The 26,102-nt window shown below is 54.1% G+C and overlaps 2 protein-coding genes across 8 annotated transcripts in view; one reads left to right on the top strand and one right to left on the bottom strand.

The window, feature by feature from the left end:
- Positions 1-1,232, bottom strand: part of TRIP13 (thyroid hormone receptor interactor 13) — a 23,638-nt gene extending 22,406 nt beyond the window's left edge. Inside the window, exon 1 of the mRNA XM_001096221.4 lies at positions 783-1,232. Within this exon, the coding sequence (XP_001096221.1) occupies positions 783-874 (92 nt within the window). The 5' untranslated portion in view covers positions 875-1,232. The remainder of the gene's footprint in view (positions 1-782) is intronic.
- On the top strand, positions 1,072-26,102 carry BRD9 (bromodomain containing 9). Of its 7 annotated transcripts, XM_078004169.1 has the most exons (17): positions 1,072-1,267; positions 1,999-2,213; positions 2,571-2,703; positions 4,227-4,287; positions 4,708-4,852; positions 6,386-6,496; positions 7,082-7,257; positions 9,780-9,912; positions 11,448-11,537; positions 12,081-12,156; positions 13,369-13,464; positions 14,770-14,902; positions 17,304-17,415; positions 19,990-20,028; positions 20,951-21,053; positions 24,403-24,570; positions 25,430-26,102. In XM_078004169.1, the coding sequence occupies exons 1-17, from the start codon at positions 1,216-1,218 to the stop codon at positions 25,528-25,530; spliced, it is 1,944 nt and encodes a 647-aa protein (XP_077860295.1). In that variant the 5' UTR covers positions 1,072-1,215; the 3' UTR covers positions 25,531-26,102.

Here is a 26,102-nt window from a genome sequence, read left to right as displayed (position 1 = left end):
TGCTGGGGCTTTGTGCAGATGTCTCTGGGCCCTGGTGCAATTATGCTGACGTGTCTCAACTCCAGCACCTAGAAAGTGACCAGTCAACAAGTGTTCTATTAAAGGAAAGGTTTCTTCCTCTGCATCCCCTCTGAGGCTGGTGGTCTCACTAGACCTCAATCCACCCTCCATGGTCATGAGGAGGGTCTGTGAAGGTCTGGCCCCGCTGCTGAGCTCCCCCAACTCCAGGGAGCAGCACAGCCCATAGGCCCCACATCCCATGAACTGACTCGGTCACAAATGAGTGGGATTTGCTTTGAACCCTAAAAATTTAACATCAAGTCTGTGAGGAACGGGAACAATTAAAGGGTCTGAGAAATAATGGCTCAAAGAACAACCCAATTTCGGCTGCGACTTTAGAGCTCTCTGTAATGCGCGGCCATCCTATCCTCCAACGTGTGACTCAGGGTCAGATCGGTGCACTGGAGAACAGCCGGGCACGGTCAGGGCCAGGTCCGTGGGCTGAGGTCGGGTCGGGGAGCTGGGATCCTGCGCGCAGGACTCGGGTCGGCAGGGTCAGTGCCCTGGGGTGGGGTTGGGTCATTGCGCTAGGATCGGGTCGGGGCCCGGAGGCCTGCGCGCCGGGGTCCAGTCGGGCCGGGTCAGTTCCCTGGGGTTCAGTCGCAAAGGAGTCAGTGCGCTGGGGTCGGGGCGGGTCAGCGCCCCTGGGTCCGGGCTCGGTGCACGAGCTGGGGTCGGGGCTGGTGGGTGCCCAGAGGGTGTGTCGGGCTGGACCGGCTCACCTGCCGCCGCGCTGATGCACCTCCACGTGGACCGTCGGCGACTCGGCCACACAGGGAAGCGCCTGCTTCAGGTCGCCCACGGCCTCGTCCATGGCGCCCCCGAGAGCAGTGGGGACCCGACTGGAGCGTGGCCGCCGCCACCTCACGCCCAGCGTCGCCGCCACAGCCGCCGCCTCAGCCCGCGGGCCCCTCCCTAGCTTCGAATCTGCCGCGCGAGGCGCACCACCCCCTGACCCGGAAGCGCTCGGGCCCGGTAGGACCACTTCCTGCCGCGGCCCCGCCCCGCCCTGCTTCCGGCGCGGCCCCGCGGGCTCGGCAACCTCGGCGCAGTGAGCGCGGGCAGTCAACCAGGGCCAGGGGGCGGTGGCGGCTACTGTCCGGCCGGGTTCCCGCTGCTCCCGGCCCCCGCTCCGGGCCTGCCGCCGGCGCTGCTATGGGCAAGAAGCACAAGAAGCACAAGGCCGAGTGGCGCTCGTCCTACGAGGGTGAGGCGGCGGCGCTTTGTGACGCGCGGCGGGCGGGGTCCCGGGCTCGGGGGAGGAGTTCCGGGCACGCGGACGGGGGTCCTGGGCACCGGGCGAGGTCCCGGCCACCGGGGAGGGGTTCCGGGCACGCGGGAGGTGGTCCTGAGATTTCGGGCCGGGAACCGGGCACGCGCGAGGGGTCCTGGTAGAGGGTTCTGGGCTCGAGGCTGAAAGCCCACTCACCCCGGTCCTGGAGACCAGGGAAGCGTCTGTGCTGGCTTTTGTGTGGAGCTAAGGGAGAAGCTAGGCTGCCCTTTCTCCCGCCTTTCCCTCCCTCTCCCTTACTCCCGCAGCAGCTCCATGGGTGTCAGCGGGCAGCACGGGCGCCTGCAGGAAGTCAGGCGAGGGTGAACCGCAGTGCTGGGGGTTTCTAGGAGGGAGATCGGGCTCCGGGGTTCCAGTTCCCTCTTAATCCATCTTCTTGAACGAGTGATGTGAACATCCCACAGGGCCTCCTCTGGTGAGGACACCGTGACTTGAAAGGGACCTGAAGCTCCCTGTGGAGGGAAAGGGAGAACAAGGAGGCAGTGACATGCCGCCACTGTGGTCTTCCCTTCCGTCTTTCCCTGGTGGTTGGCAGCCCCGCTGTACTCCTCAGGGCGGCCTTTACCTCTTAGCACCGTCATGTCTCACCTGGCTGCGTGGCGTTTGCATCTGAGCACGCGGGTGGAACTCAGTCTGTGTCTGTGCAGATTATGCCGACAAGCCCCTGGAGAAGCCCCTGAAGCTAGTCCTCAAAGTCGGAGGAAGTGAAGTGACTGAACTCTCAGGATCCGGCCACGACTCCAGTTACTATGATGACAGGTCAGACCATGAGCGAGAGAGGCACAAAGAAAAGAAAAAGAAGAAGAAGAAGAAATCCGAGAAAGAGAAGCATCTGGACGATGAGGAAAGGAGGAAGCGAAAGGTAAAGGAGCAGCGGCAGCGGCGTTGGCCCGGACGCCCCCCACGAGGACCCCATGGGGAGCCGGGTCACAGGACCCAGGCAGAGTGCGCCTGCGTGGCTGGAGGAGGGGAGGGGTGTTCCGTTGGTAGCAAAACGCAAACCGCTGAGGCCAGCAGACTCAGTTCCAGGATCCTGGGTGTGCTGTTCCTCAGCGGACCCTGCGAGGGTCTCCGTGAGGAGGGAGCCCGGCTTGAGGAGGGTCTCGGAGGGGGTTTCCCTTAGCTCTGTCCCTCCCCTGAGAACTGCGAGGGGATTGGGCAGACGTGTCTGGATCCCACCTACTCGTGCCCTTCTCACTCCCTTGACTCTGCCGCCCAGGAAGAGAAGAAGCGGAAGCGAGAGAGGGAGCACTGTGACACGGAGGGAGAGGCTGACGACTTTGATCCTGGGAAGAAGGTGGAGGTGGAGCCGCCCCCAGATCGGCCAGTCCGAGCGTGCCGGACACAGCCAGGCAAGGGTGGACCTTTAGAGACTCTCCTGGTATTCACAGCTCGTCATTGTAAATGAGGGTCGGCACCGTGTCCTCTTGCTTTGGGGAGAAGCATGGGAGGGAGGAGAGCTGGTATTTCCAGGGCCTCATCCCGGTGCCCTCTGGATCTGAGGTTTCCTCCAGTGTCTCTGAATGTCTAGAGCAAGGCTTGGCCAGTTACCACTGGTGCCATTAAGTTTTGTTTTGTAACTTATTGTTACCTAAGGATGGTTTATATGTTTTTCAAGGGTTCGTTAAAAAAAAAAAGCATGTCTGCAGAGAGCAATCATATGTGACCCACAAAGCCTGGACTATTTTTTGTCTGGCCCTTATGTAAAAAGTTTGCCAGCCCTGGGTCTATAAGTTTGGTTTTGTCTGCACTTAGCACCCAAAGAGAATAGCATCAGAAGAGTAGCCCCACATGGGTCAGACTGGTGAGAGAGATGCATGTCAGTGAAAACGCAGGTAATTCCTCTTGGGAAGAGGGGACCTGAAACCCCAAATGATGGGTCTGAAGTTGCTGAAAGTGACCATAGGCTGAGACAAAGGAAGCTGAAGGCCTTCAGTAGAATTTCTGTCATGGGCACCGTCTGCCAAGGATGGCTTTGGGCTGGAATTTCCAGCTGACAAGGACTTGCCCTCTGGGTTCTCCTTGTCCCCAGCCTTCCTGTGCACAACTCACAGTGATGAGGCGTTTGTACTTAAGACAAGGGGTGTCTCTTCCTGGCATCTCTCAGCATCTAGTGGTTCCTGGATTATAGGGAAACTTAGACAGCTGGGCTTTGGGGCATGGGACATCAGGGAGTGAGGAGGCTAGTGCTGCAATCATTCAGGCCATCAGAAACCATCTGAGCCCTGCTGGCTCCACTGAAGGAAAGTTCTGGAAAGCTAGTGGTCTTCTGAGCTTCTGTGGTCATTTGGCTCTCCAGGCACTTTCTTTTTTTAATTTATTTTTGAAACGTGGTCTTGCTGTGTCCCCTAGGCTGGAGTGCAGTGTCGTGATTCACTCCTGGGCTCAGATAACCCTGGGCTCAAGCGATCCTCCCACCTCAGCCTCTTGGGACTACAGGCATGCACCACCACACCAGCCATTTATTTATTTACTTTTTGTTGAATTTTAAGGGACCTCAAGTGAAATAATAATCGGTGAATATAGGATCAACCCTTATGTCCAGAGCCTTTGTTCCGTCCTTCATTCCTTGTCTAGAGCAGTGGTATGAGCCGAAAACATTGATAAGTGATCACCGTACATTGTTGATGTCAGGGCTACCGGTTATTATAAGGGGTTTTTATGACTCCTGCTGCGGGGAGGGGGGTGCCCTTTCCCACCCAGCTGAGCTCTGTGGGAGCCAAGGCTGAGTTGGGTGTATCTTTATATCCCTAGTTCTTGCTGGAGCTTAAAATGCTGTGAGACACCATACAGACAGATACTGTGAACTTGGAGCTCTCTAATGAAGGGATACCAAAGTCTTTGTATTCAATTTTTTTTTTCCTTAAATTGTCAGCCGAAAATGAGAGCACACCTATTCAGCAACTCCTGGAACACTTCCTCCGCCAGCTCCAGAGGTAAACCTGGGCGTTTCTGAAGAGCCTGTGTCTGGGGGTGTGTGGTGTCATCTTTTCTGAGGCCTTGTTCCCCACCCCAGCCCTGTCAGCTGTGAAACAGACCCTGCACCTTCTCTTGGTGACTCCCACTCCACTTCGGGGTGGGCAGGAGGAGCTCATGGACTCGGTAGTGGCTCACTCTGAAGTCAGAATAGGGTGAGGGAAGTCAAGGCTAGAGCTGGGACACTGAGCCGCCAGGATGCTTTGGGGGAAATTTTTATTATGTGTGAAATACTTATCACAATAAATTAAAAAACCCTGGTAATTTTTTTATTTTTAAGAAACAAAATTCGGTCACTTGTATCCAATTTTTGGATTGTAGAAGATTTTGTATCATTTAGAAATCTAGATTTTTCCACTTTAAGATATCTTTGCTTTCAGAAAGGATCCCCATGGATTTTTTGCTTTTCCTGTCACGGATGCAATTGCTCCCGGATATTCAATGATAATAAAACATCCCATGGATTTTGGCACCATGAAAGACAAAATTGTAGCTAATGAATACAAATCAGTTACAGAATTTAAGGTAAGTTACTTTCATTGCCCGAAGTAATTGTGGCATAGTTCTGTGTATTTATGTCTCGTGAAGACTTCATTCAACGTAGGTCATTTCTAGTTTTTGAGCTTTCACAGGTGTTTCTGTGTTTGGGTGTTATTTACAGACACAGCATTAAGGAAATGATTGGTCATAAACATTTTCTTTGTGCTTTGGTCTAGAAACTAGGCCAGGTTGCACGCTGTTTCTTTTCTATGTTACTGCACTGGCGTAAATAGGACATGTTTCAAGCAATGAGGTGTCCGGTGTGGCACAGTTTGAGACTAGACATTTTTTAAAACATGCTTATTTTTAATTCTTGATTTTGTCTTATACTAATTGAGCAGGTAGTCTTTTTAGCATAGTAAGTTTTTTTGTCTCCTGAGTACTTTGCTCTTAACTCTGTTTCTTGCTACTGGCTATGACAATCAGCAACTGCGCATTGTTTTTGCAACCCAGGGGAAGAAAGTAAAATAGATGCTTGATAAATTGGCATTAGTGTAGTTTAGAAAGGCATTAGGTTTCTCTCTTAGGTTCCATTCCGCTTGGGAAAGCTTGACTTTTCTATTTTCATTTATTTTACATTTACTGAAGGGTTTGCTGACTCCCAGAAACACAACAGAACAGACTTAAAGGAGAGTGGGAGTAAAGGAAACTTGATGAGAGGATCAGGCAGCGCCTTAGGGCAGATGTTCAGAGCACTCCATGCGCTAAAGCCCTCGGTATTCCCTGCTCTGGGCCCCAGTCTGGCCATTCCTAGCAACAAAGTGAGAAGGGGAGCAGCACTCACTCCATGGAGTGTCCGCAGTAGAGTCTTGCGGTGGGCTCCATGGCCTCAGGCCAGGCCCTGGGGCCGCTGGCTCCAGAACCGGGGCTTGGGGAGGGTCCAGATGGCACATTCTCAGTTAGGGTGGCCGGCCTGTAGGGCCATGCTCCAGCCTGACGTTGGTACTCACCTGTGAGAGGCCTGTGCTGAGGAAACTGATTATGATAATAAAATACTGATATTTCCGTATTTTTACCATAAATTACAAAATAAGGCTCTCCTTTTGAGGGGCAAAGTCTTTTTCTGATAGTTTGAGGGAACTATTTGGTGACAGAATTTTAAATTCTATTCTGTGGAGAAATTCTAGAGATAGAGGATATCACTGTGCCCCGTGCTTGCCTTTATCTCTCGACTTTGACTTGAAAGAATCGGATTGTTGCTTCTTGTTCCTATTTCTGTTCTGGAGAAATGCAGGAAGCGCAGTAAATGCTCCTTTTTCCTCGCACGGAGTTTGTATGTGATGCTTAGAAGTTACAGGCTTGGCCAACTCTTCATTGTAACATTTTTCATGCAAGACTGACGTGCAACTAAGAAAATTTCTCTAAGTTCTTAAACATTATTTTTAGAACAGAGAGCCCAGTTGCATTGTTTCCTACTCAATTGTAGCTTTTTCCTTTTGGTCTCTTGACAGTCATCTAGGGCTTTGCTGTTGTCTGTGGCATTTCAAACTTGGTAAGTCTTTCCTGTGTTCTTTTCAGGCAGATTTCAAACTGATGTGTGATAATGCAATGACATACAATAGGCCAGATACTGTGTACTACAAGTTGGCGAAGAAGATACTTCACGCAGGCTTTAAGATGATGAGCAAAGTAAGAAACTCAGTGGCAGCAGCGAGCTACGGAAAGCAGGGGCTCTGCCCCCCGTCGCTTGTGCCCGAGGGGAGCCTCACAGTGAACACATGCTCCATCCACCCGCCACCCTCATGGTGTTGCCCCCTTTGCTTTAGGGTAGATGTCCCCGGCCGCCCTCTCTGCTCATGACCTAGTTGTGACGTCTCATTTAGGGTTGGTGGAAAGTTCCGCATCTCTTGTTCTTAAGCCTGGGTGTCAGTCTTGCTGGATGGCAGCCAGCATTGCGGGCTTGTTTTGCGTGGCTACCTCACTGAATCCAGATGGGACATCCTTGTCTTCCTTGGCCATCCTGAGTGGCTTCCCAGATCTGTGCCGTGAGCCAGGCTGCATGCGTCCCACGTAGGTGAAGGTAAAGGGGAGGCGCGGTGCCTGCCGCACTCTGGCAGTGGGTCCAGCCCCCGCAACCACCTCCCTCTGCTCCGCGTCGAAAGTTAGCTCTTAGGCTAGGTGAGGCTGTGACCATCCCCATCCCATCCCATCGTCACGGCGCCCTGGCTGTGAGGGAGAGGTAAATCCCTGCTGCTCTGTCCTTTCTGATTCTAGGAGCGGCTGTTAGCTTTGAAGCGCAGCATGTCGTTTATGCAGGACATGGATTTTTCTCAGCAGGCAGCTCTTCTGGGCAATGAGGATACAGCTGTTGAGGAACCTGTCCCTGAAGTTGTACCCGTACAAGTAGAAACTGCCAAGAAATCCAAAAAGCCGAGTAGAGAAGTGATCAGGTAAAGGCTGTGTGGAAACCGCGTTTGCTTTTGGAGTTGAGCACCACAACCAGGAAAGCAGGTGCTTTGTGGGAGAGAGAGTGAGTGGGAGAACGGAGGTCATGTCACTTAGACATCCTTGGAGGGGCTTATTCTAGCAGGAGGAGTGTGGTCAGACGGCCCCTCCCGCCCACCGGCCACATGCACTCTGACCCGGGTGTGGTACCCTAGCCCGTCCTCTCACCGCTGCCCCTGTCTGCTACTGACTGGTGGTCTCTGTCTCCACACGCCGTTTGTTAAGATCACCGACCCCTCCCTCTCCTGCACACCACCGGCTGGCAGCCAAGGCTGTGCCCTTGTCCCAGACTGTGCCGCACAAGCAGGCCCACTTTGGGCAGCCAGCATTGGCAGGGGGCTTCTTTCTTGCCATGGGGCAGACGCCCACCCCAGAACTGCTCACTTCCGTGTCTGTGTGGATGCTGGAGTGGAGCAGGTGCAGCCCGGTGGTCAGGAAGGTGTGGATGCTGCAGGGGAAGCAGGTGAGGACTGCAGGCCGCAGCTTCCTGTAGCTCTGCTCCCTCCCACAGGGAGCAGCTGACTTGGGTGGTCCATCAGGGAACCTTCTTCCTTTTTCTCTAAACCCCACAGTGGTTTTCATGGGGCCTCTCTGTCTCACAGTGGCTGAGCATTGAGATTTGTCAAAGTCTGTCGCATGTCATTCCTGTAGATGCTCCTCCACCTGCCTGAGGTGGCCGCCTGATAGGACCAAAGAAAGCTAGAGTATCTCCAGGGGCCTTAGAGGCTCCGAGAGCACTTACCATAGCCTGCAGTGGGCAGAGGCGCCTGGCACAGACCCTGCTTCGTCACATGTCACTTGCTGAATGCAGGCCTCAGGGAGTGCGGTCTCGGGACATCCGTCCTTGTGGCCGTGTGTCTGACAGCACTGTGGCTCGCTGACTTCCCATTGTCCTGAGAGGACGGTGGCCTGTTGCCAGCCTGGGACAGATCAGGTTTGAAGGATGGTTTCTACTGAAGCGTACTGCTTTTGTGCCGTCTTGTGGAAAGTCAGGGACCGTCTGGAGTTGGTGCTGAATGTCCTTGAGGCCATTCTGATGGTCATGGCCCTCCATTGTTTGTTTCCTTCTGACAGTGTATGTGGGACTCTCGTGGATTTAACAGGTGGGGCAGCAGCAGTGCTGGGCTCGGTGCTTCTGCTCTGAGCAGCTCCCTCCAACAGTCAAAAGGGAGAGCCGTCTTGAGACCAGCCCCTCAGGTCCTGCAGCCTTGGCTGAGGAGACGGAGGATGCTCTGCGGCCAGAGCGTGTTGCCTGGCAACGGCCAACAGTCTCCTCAGGTGGTCTCCCCACGTGCAGTGTGTTTCCCACGCTGCGAACACTCGCTGCGTGGTTGGCTGGTGGCTGTGTCTGACCTCAGCCCCCAACTCGAGTGCGCTGCTGGCCTTCAGGGTTAGGGATTCATGGCCGCCCTTTGCTGCCTCATGGTGGCTGAGCATTGAGGGGGAATTGAAGCTGGTGTCGGCCAGCATGCTCGGCCGTGGGGGGTCGTGTCCTGGCGGACCCGCCCCAGGTTGAGTTTGGGTACTTCTGGTGCTGTGGCTCCACCCTTGCCTGTGGCATCCAGGCCCGTTAGATGGATCCCCAGCTGTCAGTCTGCAGTCGGCAGAGCGTGCCGAGCTCTGGCCCTTACTTTCACCTGGTGTCACAGAGTGTGCATTGGCGATGGGCTCACGCAGCTGCCTGAGTGGAGCCCTCCCGCGGAGCTCATGGGGCTCTGACTCCTGTGTCGGGTTGCCAGGTTGGCGCTGTAGGTCAGGCAAGGCCAGGGCCGCTGTCATGGGCAGGGCTTGCCCTCGGTCTGCACCTGTCCCTAGGCCATTCAGACCCACACCCAGGCAAGTGCCCAGGGTGGAAAGGAGCCTACTCGCTTGCTTCTAGAACCTTCCACACTCCTTGGGTGCTGCAGCCTGCGCCCCTCAGCTGTTTGAGAACTGCTTCAGGTGGAACCTGGGGCCACTTGCTGACGTCCTTGTGTGTTTTTCTTGCCACCCAGCGGCCACAGCAGAGGGGGCTGCTGTCCATCCAGCCCAGCAGCATCAGACCTCAGGCGAGCGGCCCCGTCCATCCTGCAGGCCTTGCTGTGAGCCCTGCGTAGTCACGTAGTCACGGGCGCTTTTCCAGTCGCTTTTCTGATGAGGGCTTTAAGGACTAACCAGTGCGTGCATCTGTTATTTTGTTGCTTTTGTTGTTAAAGTGACTGCACTTTAACTGAGTTTTCACCACGTTGGAAAACAGGGAGTCTGTCTAGTTGGCTTACACTCACTCTGTATTTTAATACAAGTGTCTTATTTTGTTGCTTGGTTAGGGTGAAAGGGATGCTTTGAGACCTGAAAGGAGATAGGTACGCTCTGCCAGCTCTGTGTCTGAGGGCAGGGTCACAGAGGCTGGGTTAGGTGCCAGTGCGTGGGGCGCAGGTGCGCAGTGGGGACGCTGCCTCCAGGTGACTTGGTTGTCCCCACCTCACAGCTGCATGTTTGAGCCTGAAGGGAACGCCTGCAGCTTGACGGACAGTACCGCAGAGGAGCACGTGCTGGCGCTGGTGGAGCACGCGGCTGACGAGGCCCGGGACAGGATCAACCGGTTCCTCCCAGGTGGCAAGGTAGTGCTCTCTGGCCACCGAGAGAGGGTGCTGCGTGGCCCCCGACTCTCCGTGTGCCTCTCCCTCTGGGTTGGTGCTGTGTGATCCAGCACAGCCACCGGGATCCAGAGGTCAGCGTGGGGCCCCGACGGGAGGCCTGGGTCAGACACACACAAGGCTGGTCTCTTCAGTTGGAGTCCGGGTGCCTCTGGCAGGGCCGCTGCTGGTGTTTCACGCATCATGGAGGCCTCGTGGTCACTGATCTCATTTCCTTGATGGAGGCCCTGCTGCAGGCTCATCCTTTCTCGGAGTGAATGCTGACTTCTATGTCTCTGTCACTGGGTGTTGACGTGAGGCACCGCCTCATGTTATTCCAGCGGGGACTGGTGTTGGATCCACAGATGGTCCATGATAGGCCACCGACCCTGTTCCCGTGGCTCCTGCCACAGGTGGTCTGTGTGGTGGTGGAGCCCACTCAGCTGACTGCACTCTCCTTTCTGGCAGGAGACGTTCTAGACCCAGTGTCTCCAATGGAAACAGCACAGGCTGTCTGCAGTCTCAGGCTTCCTACTAGCCCTGATAAGAGAAGTAGAACAATGCAGGTGACATTAATCCCGGCAGGTTTTATTTCAGCTCTATATCCAACGTTTTGTTTCAACATGTAGTCCGTAGAAAACGTTAACTTGAACTATGTTTTTTTTTCATAGTGAGTCTTCAAAATGCACATGGGGTGGGATGTAAAGAATGCTGAAGTGGGGGCATTTCAGAGGTGTCTGCTTCTGTTTGCCTGTGCCTGGTGGGAAGTTGCAGTGGTCTGCGTGGCTCGTTTGCTGGGAGGTTGTGGTCTGCGTGGCTCGCGTGTTGGGAGGTTGTGGTCTGTGTGGCTCGTTTGCTGGGAGGTTGTGGTCTGCGTGGCTCGCGTGTTGGGAGGTTGTGGTCTGCGTGGCTCGTGTGTCAGGAGCTTGTGGTATGCGTGGCTCGTGTGTCGGGAGGTTGCAGTCTGCGTGGCTTGTGTGTTGGGAGGTTGTGGTTTATGTGGCATGCGTGTTGAAAAGTTGCTGTGGTCTGCGTGGCTTGTGTTGGGAAGTTATGGTTTGTGTGGCTCATGTTGGGAAATTGTTTGCATGGCTTGCCTGTTGGAGATTGTGGTCTGCGTGGCTTGCACTGTAGTTCTTTTGGACAGCCTTGTTCTGCACTCTGTGCTTCAGCCCTGGAATTGCCACATTCTCCAAGGAGCCCTGGTTTCTTTACTAGAGAGCCTTGTTTAGAAGCCAAGACCTGGGTGCTGGGTGAAGCCCTCTCTGCAGATAGAGCTGGGAAATGCCTGTGCACGTGTCTGCACCACATATGTGAACACTGTGCAGACGGATTCTGTTGGCACCTGTGTTTACATGTGTTGAAAACTTTTTACAGTGAAACTTCCAGTTCCATCCTGCACTGTGGGTCCACCCCATTTCTTCCCTTTCAGTTTTGTATCTGCACCCTGAGGACCTGACTCCCTAATCTGTGTATCAAATCCGTGTCCCATTGTACCTGATCTTCCACCTCTCCCCCAGGGCCCTGGCCACCCTGTGGGCTCTGATACTTTGCCTGGATCGGCGGTGGGAAGCTGCTCCCACACAAACATCTGGCTCCTTTCAGGCCAGGTGGCTGCCCTGCCCACAGCATGGACGTGACCCTTGCACTGGAGCCCAGCCAACCCCTGCGTGACAGCTGTCTTCCCCCTTGACCCCCACATCTGCACACACCGGTGCCTCCTCTGCCTGGATCCTCCTGATGGCCTGTACACAGAACTGGGGTGGGGGTGGCGGGTTTTTAAATGAAAACCAGTACCGCACATGCTTGAGAGCCGGAGCTGCCTGCCGTCAGGGCAGTGCCATGCTGACCTGCCGACCATTCCATTTGTCAAGGCTCCTGAGCAATTTTAAATGCTTGTGGGTGAAGGTTTTTGTTTCAGCGGTTCCCCCTTTAGCAGGGCCATGGGGAGCCTAAGAGTTCTCCTCGTGCCTGTGTGTACTCTGCTGTTGCCGGTGAGTCAAATTCCAGGGAATACCGTGTGGGGCCCTCTGGTGTTTGTTCTTGGACACACTTGGTTTTACCCCCATTAAGCCCTGCTTGCTGGCCTTCGTTTCATTTGAGCTGCGCTGCCCCTCCTGAGGGACAGACGCTCAGGCAGTGCTTCCTTCCAGATGGGCTATCTGAAGAGGAACGGGGACGGGAGCCTGCTCTACAGCGTGGTCAACACAGCCGAGCCGGACGCTGATGGTGGGTGCCCGCTCGGGGCTGGCTTTCTGCTGTCTGTACACTGTTTTTCGGGCCTCCATTCATGTTCTGTGATGAAAAGCCGAGCCATTGGCCAGGGGGCAGCATGAGAAGCTGCCCGGCTTCCCGTCCCTGCGCACACCCCGACGTGACACGTGCTCCGAGTAGAGGCATGGACGGCTGTCTCGCAGGGCTGGGGTGCTGGTCAGACCTCGGTCAGGGCTCCTTGGGAGCAGGGGGACTCGAGCCTCATTCCTGAAAAGCTGGCGAGAGGCCTTTAAGGCCGAACCTCACTAGCATCAGGAAGGATTCACACCCCGAGCTTTGTCTTCAGCAAAGACCAGAGTGCCGGCCCACCTTGCTGCTTGAATCTGGAAAGCAGTCTTAGGAAAAAAAGAGCTGTTACATGATTATGTCCAGGACAGTGTTGAAGGATGGCGCACACTAGGCCTGTCCAGCCCATCAGGGGCGCTTTCTTGGCCTGGAAGTAATGAAGAGGCTTGTCCTTTGAATAAAAGTGTGACGCACTTGAGTTTGAAACCACGTACAGGCTCACACGAGGAACACGCAGCCCGGCAAGGGTTGCCTTTAGATTTTCCGCTTCCCTCAGTCTCACTCGCATGCCTGCTGGTGGTCTTTCACCCGCTCCAACATGCCAGTGTGTGAAGAATATAAACTGGCTGATCTATTTAATCTCCAGTTTATTTTCATAAAGAGGATAGACTGTTGATCCATATTTAGCTTAAGAGAGTGTTGAGACCGAGGTACCGGTTGGGAACTGAGGAACTCCTGCTCTGATGCCACGAATGGTGTGTGGATGGTGACTTGAGCGTGGCAGACGTGCTGTCAGATTCATGCGTTCCGGTTGCACACGCCACCATTTCGCTGTTAGAGCACATAGGACAAGATTTCTTCTTGGAGTTGTTGAGTGATCTATTTGAAAATGTTCTCAAGGTATTGCTGGTGTGGTGGCCTAAGATGCGATATTTTTTATTGTGTTGACTTTGGGGTGATAAAGAAATGAAATTGAAATGCAGTTAGTTTTGAGAATGGTAGTTGGCTTTTGCAAATTCATTTTCAGGTGATCATTCTAAAATTCCTCCACTCCCACCAATCAAATCCACTGTGATGTGGAAGAAAGGGCTCGTGGCACTGCACGGGGTACCGCGTTGGGGTCACGCCTGCCGCTCACGGCCCGCCATGTCCGTGTTGCAGAGGAGGAGACCCACCCGGTGGACTTGAGCTCGCTCTCCAGTAAGCTGCTCCCAGGCTTCACCACGCTGGGCTTCAAAGATGAGAGAAGAAACAAAGGTAAATCCATAGTCCTGTCCCAGGAGCCGGCTGGAGCAGGGGTTTAGGGGAGTGATGGCAAATACTGCTGATGCCTGCTTCAGGGTTTCCTCACTTGCCTGGATTCCTATTTTCACATGGGTAGGATTGAGATTAGTTACAGTGACAGGAACAAAACTTGTGTTGGATGGTTTGCTGGGGACACACACAGCGGGCACCTTGGTTGCATCACTGGACTTCACCTTGGTCAGTGCTGTGCCGTCCTTGTGCTTCTGTCCCTGTCGCGTTTACTGAACATCCTTTCGGGGATCAGAATGTGTGGCCCCTGGGCCTCGGGTCTGGCCTGTGTGTTCTGTTCTCCATCTGCACGGCTGTCTCCTGGCTGTGCTGCTGCTGGGACCTCCCGTACAGCCCCACCTTCCACTTCTCCGTCTCTGCTGGGTCCCTTCTGTGCAGACAGCTGCGTGGACGCTGTTCCTGCCGGCCCTTTCTCCTTCAGCCACTCACACCATCTGCTAATGGGACAGCTCCCTCAAACCATGGCCTTGGCCCAAGAGCTTCCTTCTTTCTGGAATGTTCTTTCCTCCAGCTCCAGGTGCTGGAATTCTGCCTGGTCTGGGTCTCCTGTTAAAGAACCCGGTCCCTCCACAGGGAAGGATCCTCTCGCCTTGACCACTTGCGTTCATCAGCCCCTGCTCCCCGCTTCCTTTTGGGGCTCATGGTTGTTGATACTTTTTTCGTTGTGTTTGACACACTCCTTGTTCTCATCCTCTAACACAGTTGTCAACCGCAGCACTTCTGTCCCTGGGGGCGTTTGGCAGCGTCCGGAGACGTGTTAATGGTCCCGGTGGGGTGGGGCGCGCTGCTGGCATCTGGTGGGGAGACGCCAGGGGTGCTGCTTCACGCCCTATGGGACTCCGCACAGCACAGCTGGTGCGTGTGCCCCGCAGAGAGAGCTGGCCCTGGGCAGGCGTGCTCCCTGCGGTGTGTGTTGGTTGGGATCCTCCACACTGACGGACGGTGCCCTCTGCCCACGTCTCCACGCAGCTCTTTTACTTGTGGAGCTCACCTCTTTGCAGAGAGCTCATTTCCCTGCAGTCTTTGGCCTGCAGAAGTAAAACGAGGGTGAATTACACCCCTGCTGGTTACTAACACATGGAAAACTTACACTCAGGAGCGAGAATTTTGTGGAGAGCAAGTGAGGCGAGACTGGGGTGCTGACTGCCAGCCAGGCGGTCCCTCAGCCCCTGCAGAAGCAGGATGGGGCCTGCACACCGAGTCCTTCCAGTGAGCCCAGTGATGCTGTCTTTCTCCTCTTCCTCCCAGTCACCTTTCTCTCCAGTGCCACTACTGCGCTTTCGATGCAGAATAATTCAGTATTTGGTGACTTGAAGTCGGACGAGATGGAGCTGCTGTATTCAGCCTACGGAGATGAGACAGGCGTGCAGTGTGCGCTGAGGCAAGTGTTGGCCCCCGGGAGCCCTTGGCTGCCGTGCGGCTTGAGCTGCATCCTGGTGTGGGATCCAGAGCCCCACATGTGTGCGGGTGGAGGAAGAGCCATCCCGCGGCCGTCCAGATGGCAGCTCAGGTCTTCCTGTTGCTTTCCGTCACCCACCCAGGTCTGCCACAGGCCAGTCCTGAAATTTGGGTAACTCAGAATTGCAAGAAGGCGGTGATCAGGACGTAGCTTGTGAAGGGGTTGGGGGTGTGTTCAGCGCACTGGATGGTTTTGAATTGTGTTTCTTAAGTGACTGTGCCAGCTCAGGCTGTAGTGACAAAGTGCCAAAGACTGGGGTCACAGTCCTGGGGGCTGCTGTCTACCATGAAGGTGTGGGCAGGGCTGGTTCCTCCCGAGCCCTCTCTCCTGGGCCTATAGGGGCTGTCTTCTCCCTGTGCCTTCCCAGAGCCGTCCTGTGTCCTCAGCTCTCCTGGAGACCCAACCGTTGTGCAAGGACCCTGGTCATATTGGATCAGGGCCACCCTAATGGCCTCATGTCACTGCAGTTACCTCTGAAGGCCATAAAGGCCTCAAGTATAGTCACATTTGGAGGCACTGGGGTCAGGATTTCAACTTGCAAACTTTGAGTGGGAGACATAGTTCAGGCTGTGGCAGACTAAAGTATAATAACAAAAATCACAAATGTAGTAGCTGCTTTTCCATAGAATGTTGTCATGTGTATTTTTTGTTTTCTGTGGCAAAATAAATGTGGGTCACTCTTGTAAAATTTTGGCAGTTTGTTATAGGGAAAGCAACTTAATTTTGCTAGCCTCTAAGAAATGGAATCTTGACATCAGGTCTTCATTTTATTCCAACAAGAATGCAGAATACATTTGAAAAATAAATAATCTAGTTAGCACTTCATAAAATAAGTGAAAACATGACCCCAATATTTGTGTCAAAAAAGGAAGTAAATGTGGAAAATGAAGAGGAAATTCTAGTAGGAGACGATGGCGTCATAACTCAGAAATTAAAGAGTTGGTCGCTGCCTGCCCTTCCGCCAGCCCTCACCTCACCCCTGCTGTGGGGCCTCTGCCCAGCCTGGGCCAAGGCCGCAGCTCCCCTGGTGCCATCCTGTCCGCAGTTGGCTCCCTTGTCCACAGATCCTGGCTCTTTCAGGACATCAGTCATCTGTTGTCCATGTGGTGCGTCATCAGTGGACTGTGTGCACCCCCCGCCTTCCCCGGCTGTGCGCTCCCCCCCGCCTTCCCCGGCTGTGCGCTCCCCCCGCCTTCCCCGGCTGTGCGCTCCCCCCGCCTTCCCCGGCTGTGCGCTCCCCCCGCCTTCCCCGGCTGTGCGCACCCCCCGCCTTCCCTCGCTGTGCGCTCCCCCCGCCTTCCCCGGCTGTGCGCACCCCCCGCCTTCCCCGGCTGTGCGCACCCCCCGCCTTCCCCGGCTGTGCGCACCCCCCGCCTTCCCCGGCTGTGCGCACCCCCCGCCTTCCCCGGCTGTGTGCTCCTAGAACGCGTCAGGTTCCATGTTCTGTGAAGAAAGATCATTCTGACCCCCCTGCCTTGTGGCTGCAGGGAAGACACTCAGAAGCACATCTTCTAGGGCCTGGTGTGGGCTGTGTGGTCCCTCGCCAGCCTCGGTGCACAGACACCCAGATCCTCTGCCCCCGAGCGCTTTTCCCGAGCACACTGCGAGTGCTGAGCTTGGCCTGGCCTGGGCTGTGGGTGTTTTAACAAAGACGTGGAGTCTGCTTGTTGCCTCCTGTGACCGTGGTTCAGCTTCTGACTGGCAGCCGTCCCTGTTCCTCTCTGCGAAGGTCTTTGGAGTCTGGGGAGCCCTTCTGAGGCCCTTGCTTGTTGCTTTGGTTCTAAGACTACGCATTTTTGTTCCTGGCCTACTTTTTAAATTGTGTTATGTTTTACTTTTTAAGCTGTTTCATTTATATGGCCAAGAGTCAGGATGATGCTAAAAGGAGAGCCTTGGAAGTCTCGGCCCACCCCTGCCCCACGTGCCCCTTCCTCCCCGGCAGACGCTGCCCGCCACCGTGCTTCCGTCCACACCCACTTGTGTATTTAAATGCATAACTAGTGGAAAGATAGGAGTGTGCTTTTACAAATGATAGCACAGCACGCATGTTTCTAGGCTGTGTGTGTGTGTATTCATGCTGTTCTCCCCCTCCCCCTCAGAGATCTTTTTAACCTTTTTGGGTCATGGACCACTTTGAAAATCTAATGAGAACTATCAGCCACTCCCCCAAAAATACCCACTCTGGGAGGGTCACAAGGGACTGAGGAGCTACGCTGGCACGGCAGGCTTCTGTGATCAGGGCCGCCGCGAGGGCCAGGCAGCAAGGGCTTGGCGTGGAGCACACAGCCTGCCTTTCAGCATGCTTCTCCTGCGGCCCCTCTAGCCTGCAGGAGTTTGTGAAGGATGCTGGGAGCTACAGCAAGAAAGTGGTGGATGACCTCCTGGACCAGATCACAGGTGGAGACCACTCCAGGACGCTCTTCCAGCTGAAGCAGGTGGGCTGCACTCGCACTGGGGAGGGGCAGGTGCCCTTGGGGTGCTGCTGGTGGGAAGAGCTTGCGGTCTGACCAGGCTCTCAGGGATGAGGAGCTGTCGCAGGGACTCTGCTGCCGGCTCCTCGTCAGGATCTGCGCGCTGCTCTGCACGGGCGGGCGTGCCCCAGAGACCGTGACTGTGTGCTCACCACTCCCAGCGCACTTCGTAACTCTCTATTCCCATCTTCATCTCTCATCTCTGTCGCTTTCCTTCATCTTGAAGAATTTAAAAGAATACTTCATGTAGTTCAGGCTTACTGACAGTGAACCCTCAGCATTGGCTTGTCTGAGAGTATTTCACCTTCATTTTCCCTGGGTGTGGAATTTTAGATGATCTTTTTTCCCGTCTACTGTAAAATACATTTGACTTGCATCTTTGCTATAAAAAAGCATCTGAAGTCATTCTCATCTTTGTTTTCCACATGTGATGTGTCTTTTTGGCAAACTGCAGCTCATAGGCCAGATCTGACCTGCAGTCTGCTTTTGTACAGGCCACAAACCAAGAAAGTCTTTTGCATCTTTAAAAGGCTGTTTAAAGAAAAAAGGAAGAAGATGCTGCAGGCAGCGTGCGCCTCGCAGAGCCTCGGCTACTCCCTCCTGGGCCCTAGGCAGGACAGGGTGCTGGCCGGTGCTCTAGGAGCTTTTAAACCTTTATCTTTCTTTATCAGTGATTTTCAGCATTGTATTTTCCAGGTTCTTTGTGTTCTACATAGTATTTGTTGTTTCTTGGATCTGTCTGTAGTTTTCATCATATTTGGAGGATTTTTAGCCATTACTCAAATGTCATTTTCCACCACTGCCTCTTCCTCCTCCTGCTGGACTGTGGCACGCTGAGGACAGCTCGTGTTATCTCACATGGCACGGACACTGCTGCTGCACCAGGCAGGTGCAGATTAGTTGCTGATGCTGTGGGCTAAGTTCACTAACGTGTTCTCTGGCCACACCTGAACCTGTTATCCCAGTTCAGTTTTCAGTGGTGATGCTGCCCCTCGCTGCTCACCGCTGGGGCTCTGTTTGCTGCTTTTGTGTATCTTCTCTTCTCTCGTGTTATGTGTATGTTTTCCGTTACATCCTTGAGCAATGTTCATCATATTAATTGCAGATGCTTTTGAAGTCCTCAGTCACTGACTCTGTCACCTCTGCCGTTTCTGGTTCTGTTTCTCTTTGCCACTTTGCTGCACTTGGAGCTGTGGGCCTTTGTGCACGCGCCTGGTGGACAGTCCAGACCCTCGCTGTCTGATAAAAAAGCACTGTTCCCATGGCCGATGGGAAATTGGAATGTGGCCAGTCTGAATTTAGATGTGATGTGTGAGCTACAAACTAGATCTTAAAAAACTAATACAGAAAGAAACGTAAAAATATGAGTAACGATTTCTTACGGCCTACATGTGGGAATAAACACATTTTCAATAAATTTGTCTAAGTAAAATGCATTAGTTAGTTGAATGTTAAGAGTAATTTTAATGTGGCAGCTAGAATTTTAAGAGCTGGGTACAGTGGCGTGCACCTGTGATCAGCTCCTCAGGGGGCTGAGGTGGGAGGATCACTTGAGGCCGGGAGGTGGAGGCACCTCTGCACTCCAGGCAATAGAGCAAGACCCTGTCTCAAAAAAGGTAAAGAAAGCATTGAGAATGAGGTGTGTGCTCGCGTTATGTCTGCTGGGCAAGGCTGATCTGGGTTCTTGCCCTCTTCCAGAGAATATTGAGGATCATTTTGGCAGTTGTTACTTGTGGATGTCCTGATCATGCCGGGCTTGTCTGGGGTGGGTCCAGGGCAGCCTTATTCTAGGGTTCGTGTGCCCTTAATCCTCAGGAGTGGCCCTTTGGCGAGCTCTTGGGCCCTGACTTTTCAGCGCAGTCTCTGCTGTGGGTGGAGTTCAGATGAGTCTCTGTCCCGCGCAGGCTCTGAGAACGTTTGGCTCGTGGCTCCCGAGGAGTGGTCAGTCCCTTGACCGCACGGTTTCATCTGTGCTTGTTACAGGCGAACTGGGGTCCACGTGCCTGGTGCAGGAATCCCAGGCACCCACGCCGAGGTTTTGTTGTGGTAGAAAGGAGACGTGTATTTGCAGGGCGCCAAGCAAGGAGGGCCAGGAAGCTCGTGGGTAAATCCACCGCTGCAGGACTCGAGCTGGTCTCAGACACCTGGCCATGTTCCAGGTGGAACCCACCAGGCCCTTTTTACCCTAAGCTGCCCACAGGATCTAGGCACATCTTTTTTCTTTTGTTTGAAGCCGCCCGAGGCTGCTGAAACAGCGTAGGCGTCCTCTCTCTCTCTCCTCTCCATCTCACCCTGTGAAGTGCTCTCCCGGGCACACGGTCCTGGCGCTGAGGAGTGGGCTGGCCGTGGTTGGGTCAGTGGCTGGTGATGAAGAAGCCTTGCAGGACCCCCAGCCTGAATCCATGACGATGGCGTGACTGGGGAGCAGAATTGGCAGAAGTGCACCAGCCGTTTTTACGTGTGTGTAATGTCAGTGAATTGTCCGTTTCTATACAGTCGCTCTGGAAAAACTAGTTTCTCTCCTCATTTACTTTGCAGAGAAGAAACGTTCCCATGAAACCTCCAGATGAAGCCAAGGTGAGTTTTTGAACATGGAAGGGTGAGCCTAATGCTAGGATTCCTGTAGGGAAAGTTGTGTCCAGCCTTTGAGGTGGGAAGGACTGTGTGTACAATGGCCTTTAGAAACGGAGTCCATTTCTGATCAGTGAGATCAGGTGTTTCTCCTGCTCTTTTCATGACTTGAGGTGAGTGGTGTGAAGCGCAGTACGTTCTCCCAAATTCAGAAATGGTGGTTTCAGAGCGGTTGGCCCCGCTGGGTGCTGTCCTCATGGGACACCCTTGCAAGGGGTGGGCAGGATGGGCCTGCTCGGGACCTGCTTGGTGAGTAGCAGGTGTCCCAAGCACAGTGGGCTCTGGGGCCAGTGTTAGCAGGGCAGTGCTGTGAGCCCAGACTGCTGCGCCTGCCGATTGGCAGGCGTATGTCTCTGGGAGTCAGCAGGCATGGGCTTTGGTCTGAGGTCCCTGGAAACCTGGAGAGACCCCTTACCATCTGTCCGAGGGCAGAGGCCGGGCTGCCGGGAGCTGATGAGAGAGTGTGTGTTAGTGTGGCTGTAGTCTAGCCCTGAGGACACGCCTTGCTGGGAAAGGAAAGGGAACGTGGTGTGCTCTGTGAAGCGCCTGAAAAATAGTGCCTTAAATTCCGTGTGTCTTCCTGTTGCATAATGTCCCTCCCCAATTTCTTGAGCCCCAAAAAGTTAGTAAAGGATTATTAGTTCGCATTGTTGGTCTGAGTAGGTTTTCCTTTGATGTGGATTTGCGTCATGAGCTCAATCCTGACAGTCCCTTGAACAGCAGCTGCAGTGAACACGGTTGTTCTTGTCATTTACTGAGGGGTGGATTCACGTTTAGCAAATAGAGTGATTTCAGTAGCGAGTATTAACTAACATTTCGTTTTTCGTTTGATGTTCCATTTGCACCTGATGCGTGTCTGTCCCCCCAGGTTGGGGATGCCCTAGGAGACAGCAGTGGCTCTGTTCTGGATTTCATGTCGGTGAAGTCGTATCCCGACGTCTCTGTGGATATCTCCATGCTCAGCTCTCTGGGTGAGTTGTAGCAGGGGCTTTCCCCCGCGACCTGGTGAAAGTGCGAGAGAGAAAGAAAACACTTGGCCTCACCTCTTCTCCCTTCCTGACTAGACAGGATGCAAGGAAAATGTTTTGTTACAGTATTTGGTGGTTGTCCCAGGTTTTTGGCCCATAGCTCCTAAAACCTTTGGAATCTCCTGAGCGTTAAGTGTCTTTTTTAAGCTAATGAGTAGTGTTGCAGCCCCTGGGTAACCTCAGGATGGGGTCTGGCCGATCCCCAGTGGCTGTGGATTTCATCAGTGTTGCCTACCACCTCCATGAAATCCCAAAAGCTGGGGTTCCCTTGGGAGCCTCCTCAGTGCTGGATGCCTGGAGGCCCTGGGAAGAAGGCAGCCCCTTCCCACGGGTCCCCCTTTGCATTGCTCCTCAGTGCTGGACGCCTGGAGGCCCTGGGAAGAAGGCAGCCCCTTCCCACGGGTCCCCCTTTGCATTGCTTCTCAGTGCTGGACGCCCTGGGAAGAAGGCAGCCCCTTCTCACGGGTCCCCCTTTGCATTGCTCCCACCTGGGGCTGATCCGTATCCTGGGTGCCACCCCGCATAATAAGCCGAGTGTTTCAACAGAAGAGTCAAATTCTGCAGAGTATTTAGAGAGATTATTTCTGAGTGAAATATGAAGACCGTGGCTGTGACATGGTCCCAGGAAGTCTCAAGAACATTTGCCCAGGAGGGCTGGGCTGCAGCTTGTTTTGATGTGTTTTAGGGAGACAGAGGACATCGGTCAGTACATGTCAGGTGTTACATTGGTTCGTTTTGGAAAGGTGGGACAACTTGAAGTGAGGAACTTTGGGTCATCGGTGGATTCAGAGATTTCCTCATTGGCGTTTGGCTGAAAGGGTTAAGCTCTGAAGAGCTGAAGTCAGAAAGAAATGTGCGTGCTTAAGATAAGGGTTTGTAGAAGCCAAGGTTCTTGTCACACAGATGAAGCCTTCAGGTAGCAGGCTTCAAAAAGAATAGAGTAGATGGCAAATGTCGCTTATCAGGCCCTGAAAGGTACCAGATTCTTAGTTAAATCTCTCCTGGGTCAGGAAGAGACTTGGAAGGGGAAGGAGATTCTCTACAGAATGTAGATTTTCCCCATAAGAGACAGCTTTGCAGGGCCATTTCAAACTATGTCAAAGACATATATTTTGAGTTACAATACTCAGTTTCTTTCAGGGCCTGCCATCTATCACGTGATGCTGTACTGGAGTTGGATCGGAATGTGGTGTCTTATTACCACAGAGTCTGCTTTGTCAGCCTTAAGATTTCTGTTTTCATGTTAATGCTGGTCAGCTGTGCCTGAATTCCAAAAGGGGGATAATGAGGCAGGTCCAGTCCTGCTTCACATCATGGCCTGAACTCATGTTCCGGGTTGACTTTGGAGTGCCCGTAGCCTAGAGTGGGAGTCCGTTCAGTCCGTGGGGCTTAGCATTTTATTTTTCGTTTACAGATGTTTCCCTGACTTCTGTGAGTCACTCTAGCAAATTCATAGAACTCAAGTAAGGACTTGTGGCAACGCCATTTGGTAGCTGGTTAGTCGGAAGCACAGACCACAGCCTGGGGCTTTCGGTTGGCATCAGCCAGTGGGGTAGTCCTGGAGACTGAGCCCTCACCTGGAAGGCTGCCTGTGCAGCGCCTCCCAGCTGTTCTGACCTCCAGCGGCATTTGTGGAGCCTGGATCCATGGGTCCCACTGGTTCCCATGGTGACATTCCACCTGTCTCCACTGGCTCTGTTCAGGCACTTATGGCCATGATTTATTATAGGGGATGGGCGCCAACAGCAGCAGAGGGACAAGAGCGTGGGTAATGTCCGAGGGAATCCAGCGTGAGGCCCAGATCCGCTCCCAGCAGAGGCACATGGGACGTGCTTAATTCCCAGGAGTGAGCTGTGAGAACATGTGTGAAATGCCCACCAGGGAAGCTCATCAGAGGCTTGGTGCCCAGGGTCACTGGGGTCTGGTCACAGGGCACCCCCTTGCCAGGCAGGTACCAAAATCCAGACCCCAGAGGGAAGGTGAGCTTTAGCATAAACTGCTCTGTGCCTGTCGTTGGAGCTGTGAACAATCCCTAGCACGGTGGGGGGACCCCAGACGCCAGCCGTGACTGGCCTCGCCTTCCAGGGGACCCTGGCCCCAGGCTGCTGTGACAGCACTTTTCTGCACAGCGGCTATTTTTCTCAGCACTTTTAAGATTTTGACCTTATTACTACTTTTCAGCAGCTCGGTGCTGAAGTGCTGTGGTGTGTTAGTCTGTCCTCACACTGTTGTAAAGAACCACCTGAGACTGGTCATTGGTGAAGAAAAGAGGTTTAATTGACTCACAGTTCCTCAGGCTGGCTGGGAGGCCTGGCTGGGAGGCATCAGGAAACTTACAGTCATGGTGGAAGATGAAGGAGAAGCATGCGTGTCTTCACATGGCAGAGCAGGAGAGAGCGCAAAAGGGGAAGTGCAACCAGATCTCATGAGAAGTCACTCACTATCGTGAGAACGGAGAACAGCAAGGGGGAAATCCATCGCCATGATCCTTCCACCAGGACCCTCCCCTAACATTGGGAATTACAATTCAACGTGAGATGTGGGCGGGAGTACAGAGCCAAACTAGATCATTCTGCCCCTGACTCAAATCTCTTGTCTTTCTGACATTGCAAAACACAATCGTGCCTTCCCAATGGTGCCCCAAAGTCTTAACTCATTCCAGCATTAACTCAGAAGTCCAGAGTCCAAAGTCTTATCTGACACAAGGCAAGTTCCTTCTGCCTGTGAGCCTGTAAAATCAAAAACAAGTTAGTTAATTCCAAGATACAAATCGGGTACAGGCATTGGGTAAATAGACCCATTCCAAGAGGGAGAAATCAGCTAAAACAAAGGGCTGCAGGCTGCAAATCTGAAACCCAGCAGGGCAGTCATTACATCTTGAGGCCCCCAAATAATCTTCTTTGATTCCTTGTCTCACATTCAGGCCACACTGATGCGAGGGATGGGCTCCCACGGCCTTGGGCAGCCCCGTCCTTGTGGCTCTGCAGGGTACAGCCCCTGTGGCTGCTTTCCCGGGCTGGTGTTGAGTGCTTGCAGCTTTTCCAGATGACATGGTGCAAGCTGTCAGATGTACCATTCTGGGGTCTGGGGGACAGTCGCCCTTTTCTCACAGCTGCACTGGGCAGTCCCCTAGTGGGGACTCTGTGTCTGCCGTGAGCTTGTCCACTCAGCTTCCAGAGCAATTATTGTCCTGAGCAGAGAGGTCAGATCTGGATGGGCAGTGCACTCCTGCCCTTAGGGTGGATGGGCCGGCTGAGCTTAGCTGACGTCGGGTCTTGTCCTATTTATACAGGGAAGGTGAAGAAGGAGCTGGACCCCGACGACAGCCATTTGAACTTGGATGAGACAGCCAAGCTCCTGCAGGACCTGCACGAAGCACAGGCAGAGCGCGGCGGCTCTCGGCCGTCGTCCAACCTCAGCTCCCTGTCCAACGCCTCCGAGAGGGACCAGCACCACCTGGGTGAGACGCCCCCACCCACGCCACATCCCCAGAGACCCCAGCACGGTCAATGTGACGTCTAGACAAGGTAGTGGGCAGCGTTTTCGTTGTGGAAAGGCTGGAGGCTGCAGAGGCAGCTGTGCTGTTGTGGAGGTTGGTTTCCGCAGACTCCTCAGGTCCCAGCCTCAGGGTGCAGAGCCGGAGCAGGAGCTGGGATGCTGGCCTGGCTGCACGCTGGATTACAGGCTTTCTGCCAGATTCCGTCCCCAGTTGTGTCCACCCCTGTGCCCTCTGTGGACCCTGGTTCCAGTGTTTCTGCTGGAGAGAGAGCATGGCTTCCTTGGCCGTGTGTCCTGTAGGGGTTTTGGTGGTGGTGGGTGGGGGGTTTGTTCTCACGTGTAAACACTGAATCACTCCATCGACAGAGTTAATCTTGACAGTTTTTCAGCTGCAGAGGTTTAGCTACAACCATCTGGAAAAGGACCAGTATTTCGATCCCATTAACCTTACGATCAGGGTGTTAACTAAACAGTGCATGGAGCAAGCTCTGGAGGGCTGTGGGTCAAAGTCTGAGGCCCCTGATATCCCAGTGTGACTTTGAGGAACTGCCCTGGGGTCTGGGCTGGGTCTGAGGGACTGCTGGCCGAGGAGCTTTCTCTCCCTCAGGAGCGGCATCCGTGCTGTGTGCCGGGTCAGGGCCGACCCCTCGCTCCAGGGTCTCCACACACAGCCCTCCCTGGCAGGGAGTGAGAGGTGCCCTTGTGTCCTGGGAGTCCCTGAGCCCTGGCGGTGGGTCATGAAGCAGACATTGGGCTCCAGGAGCCCCACGTGTGCTGTGGGTCTGTCCTGTATGTTAAGTCCTGTGTTCTGAAAATTGCAGGAAGCCCTTCTCGCCTGAGTGTCGGGGAGCAGCCAGATGTCACCCACGACCCCTATGAGTTTCTTCAGTCTCCAGAGCCTGCGGCCTCCACCAAGACCTAACTCTAGACCACCTGCAGCTCTTTTGTTTCATTTTTTTAGTTTTATTTTGCATGTGTAGAGTTTTTGTCATCGGACAAGGACTTTGATCTTCCCCCTTTGGCATGCGGGAAGCAACCCTGGGGAGGTAACGAATTGTCTGTGGTATCATGTCAGCGAGAGAGTCTCTGCACAGCCCCGTGAACCCAGGGGAGTGGAGTCATGCGTGAAGGGCGTATGGCCGGGCCGCAGAACTGTGTGCAATCTGTGTCCAAATATCACGTGTGGCTCCAGCCCTTGTTTCTGCCAGTGTAGACACCTCTGTCTGCCCCCCTGTCCTGGGGTCGCTCTTGGGAGGCACAGGCATGGGTGCGTCTGGCCGCCTTCTGTATCAGTCCTGCGTGTTCCTCTCATCGTTCGTGTTTCCCAGGCAGGCCGTGGTAGGGGCCTCGCAGGGGCCAGTGGGAGCGCAGGGCCAGGCTGGGGTGAGGAGAGCCCCCCCGTTTTCTGTTCATTTGATGAGCCTGAGAAAGGAGTGCTTCTGCCTGCCCGTTACAGTGGAGTGTTCCGTGTCCATAAAACGTTTTCTAACTGGA

The sequence above is a fragment of the Macaca mulatta genome, chromosome 6 (genome assembly GCF_049350105.2).
Source record: "Macaca mulatta isolate MMU2019108-1 chromosome 6, T2T-MMU8v2.0, whole genome shotgun sequence".
Taxonomy (NCBI): Eukaryota; Metazoa; Chordata; class Mammalia; order Primates; family Cercopithecidae; genus Macaca; species Macaca mulatta.
Note: the sequence above shows the minus strand (reverse complement) of the source record. Positions and strands in the feature narration are given on the sequence as shown.

What these genes read in the sequence shown, in the direction of transcription:
- BRD9 (XM_078004169.1), top strand. Translation starts at nt 1,216, where the DNA reads ATGGGCAAGAAGCACAAGAAGCACAAGGCCGAGTGGCGCTCGTCCTAC. An exon ending in AGCGTGCCGGACACAGCCAG is followed by an intron (nt 2,704 to 4,226) that starts GCAAGGGTGGAC and finishes TTAAATTGTCAG; the next exon opens with CCGAAAATGAGAGCACACCT. An exon ending in TCTGGCTCCTTTCAGGCCAG is followed by an intron (nt 11,538 to 12,080) that starts GTGGCTGCCCTG and finishes GCTTCCTTCCAG; the next exon opens with ATGGGCTATCTGAAGAGGAA.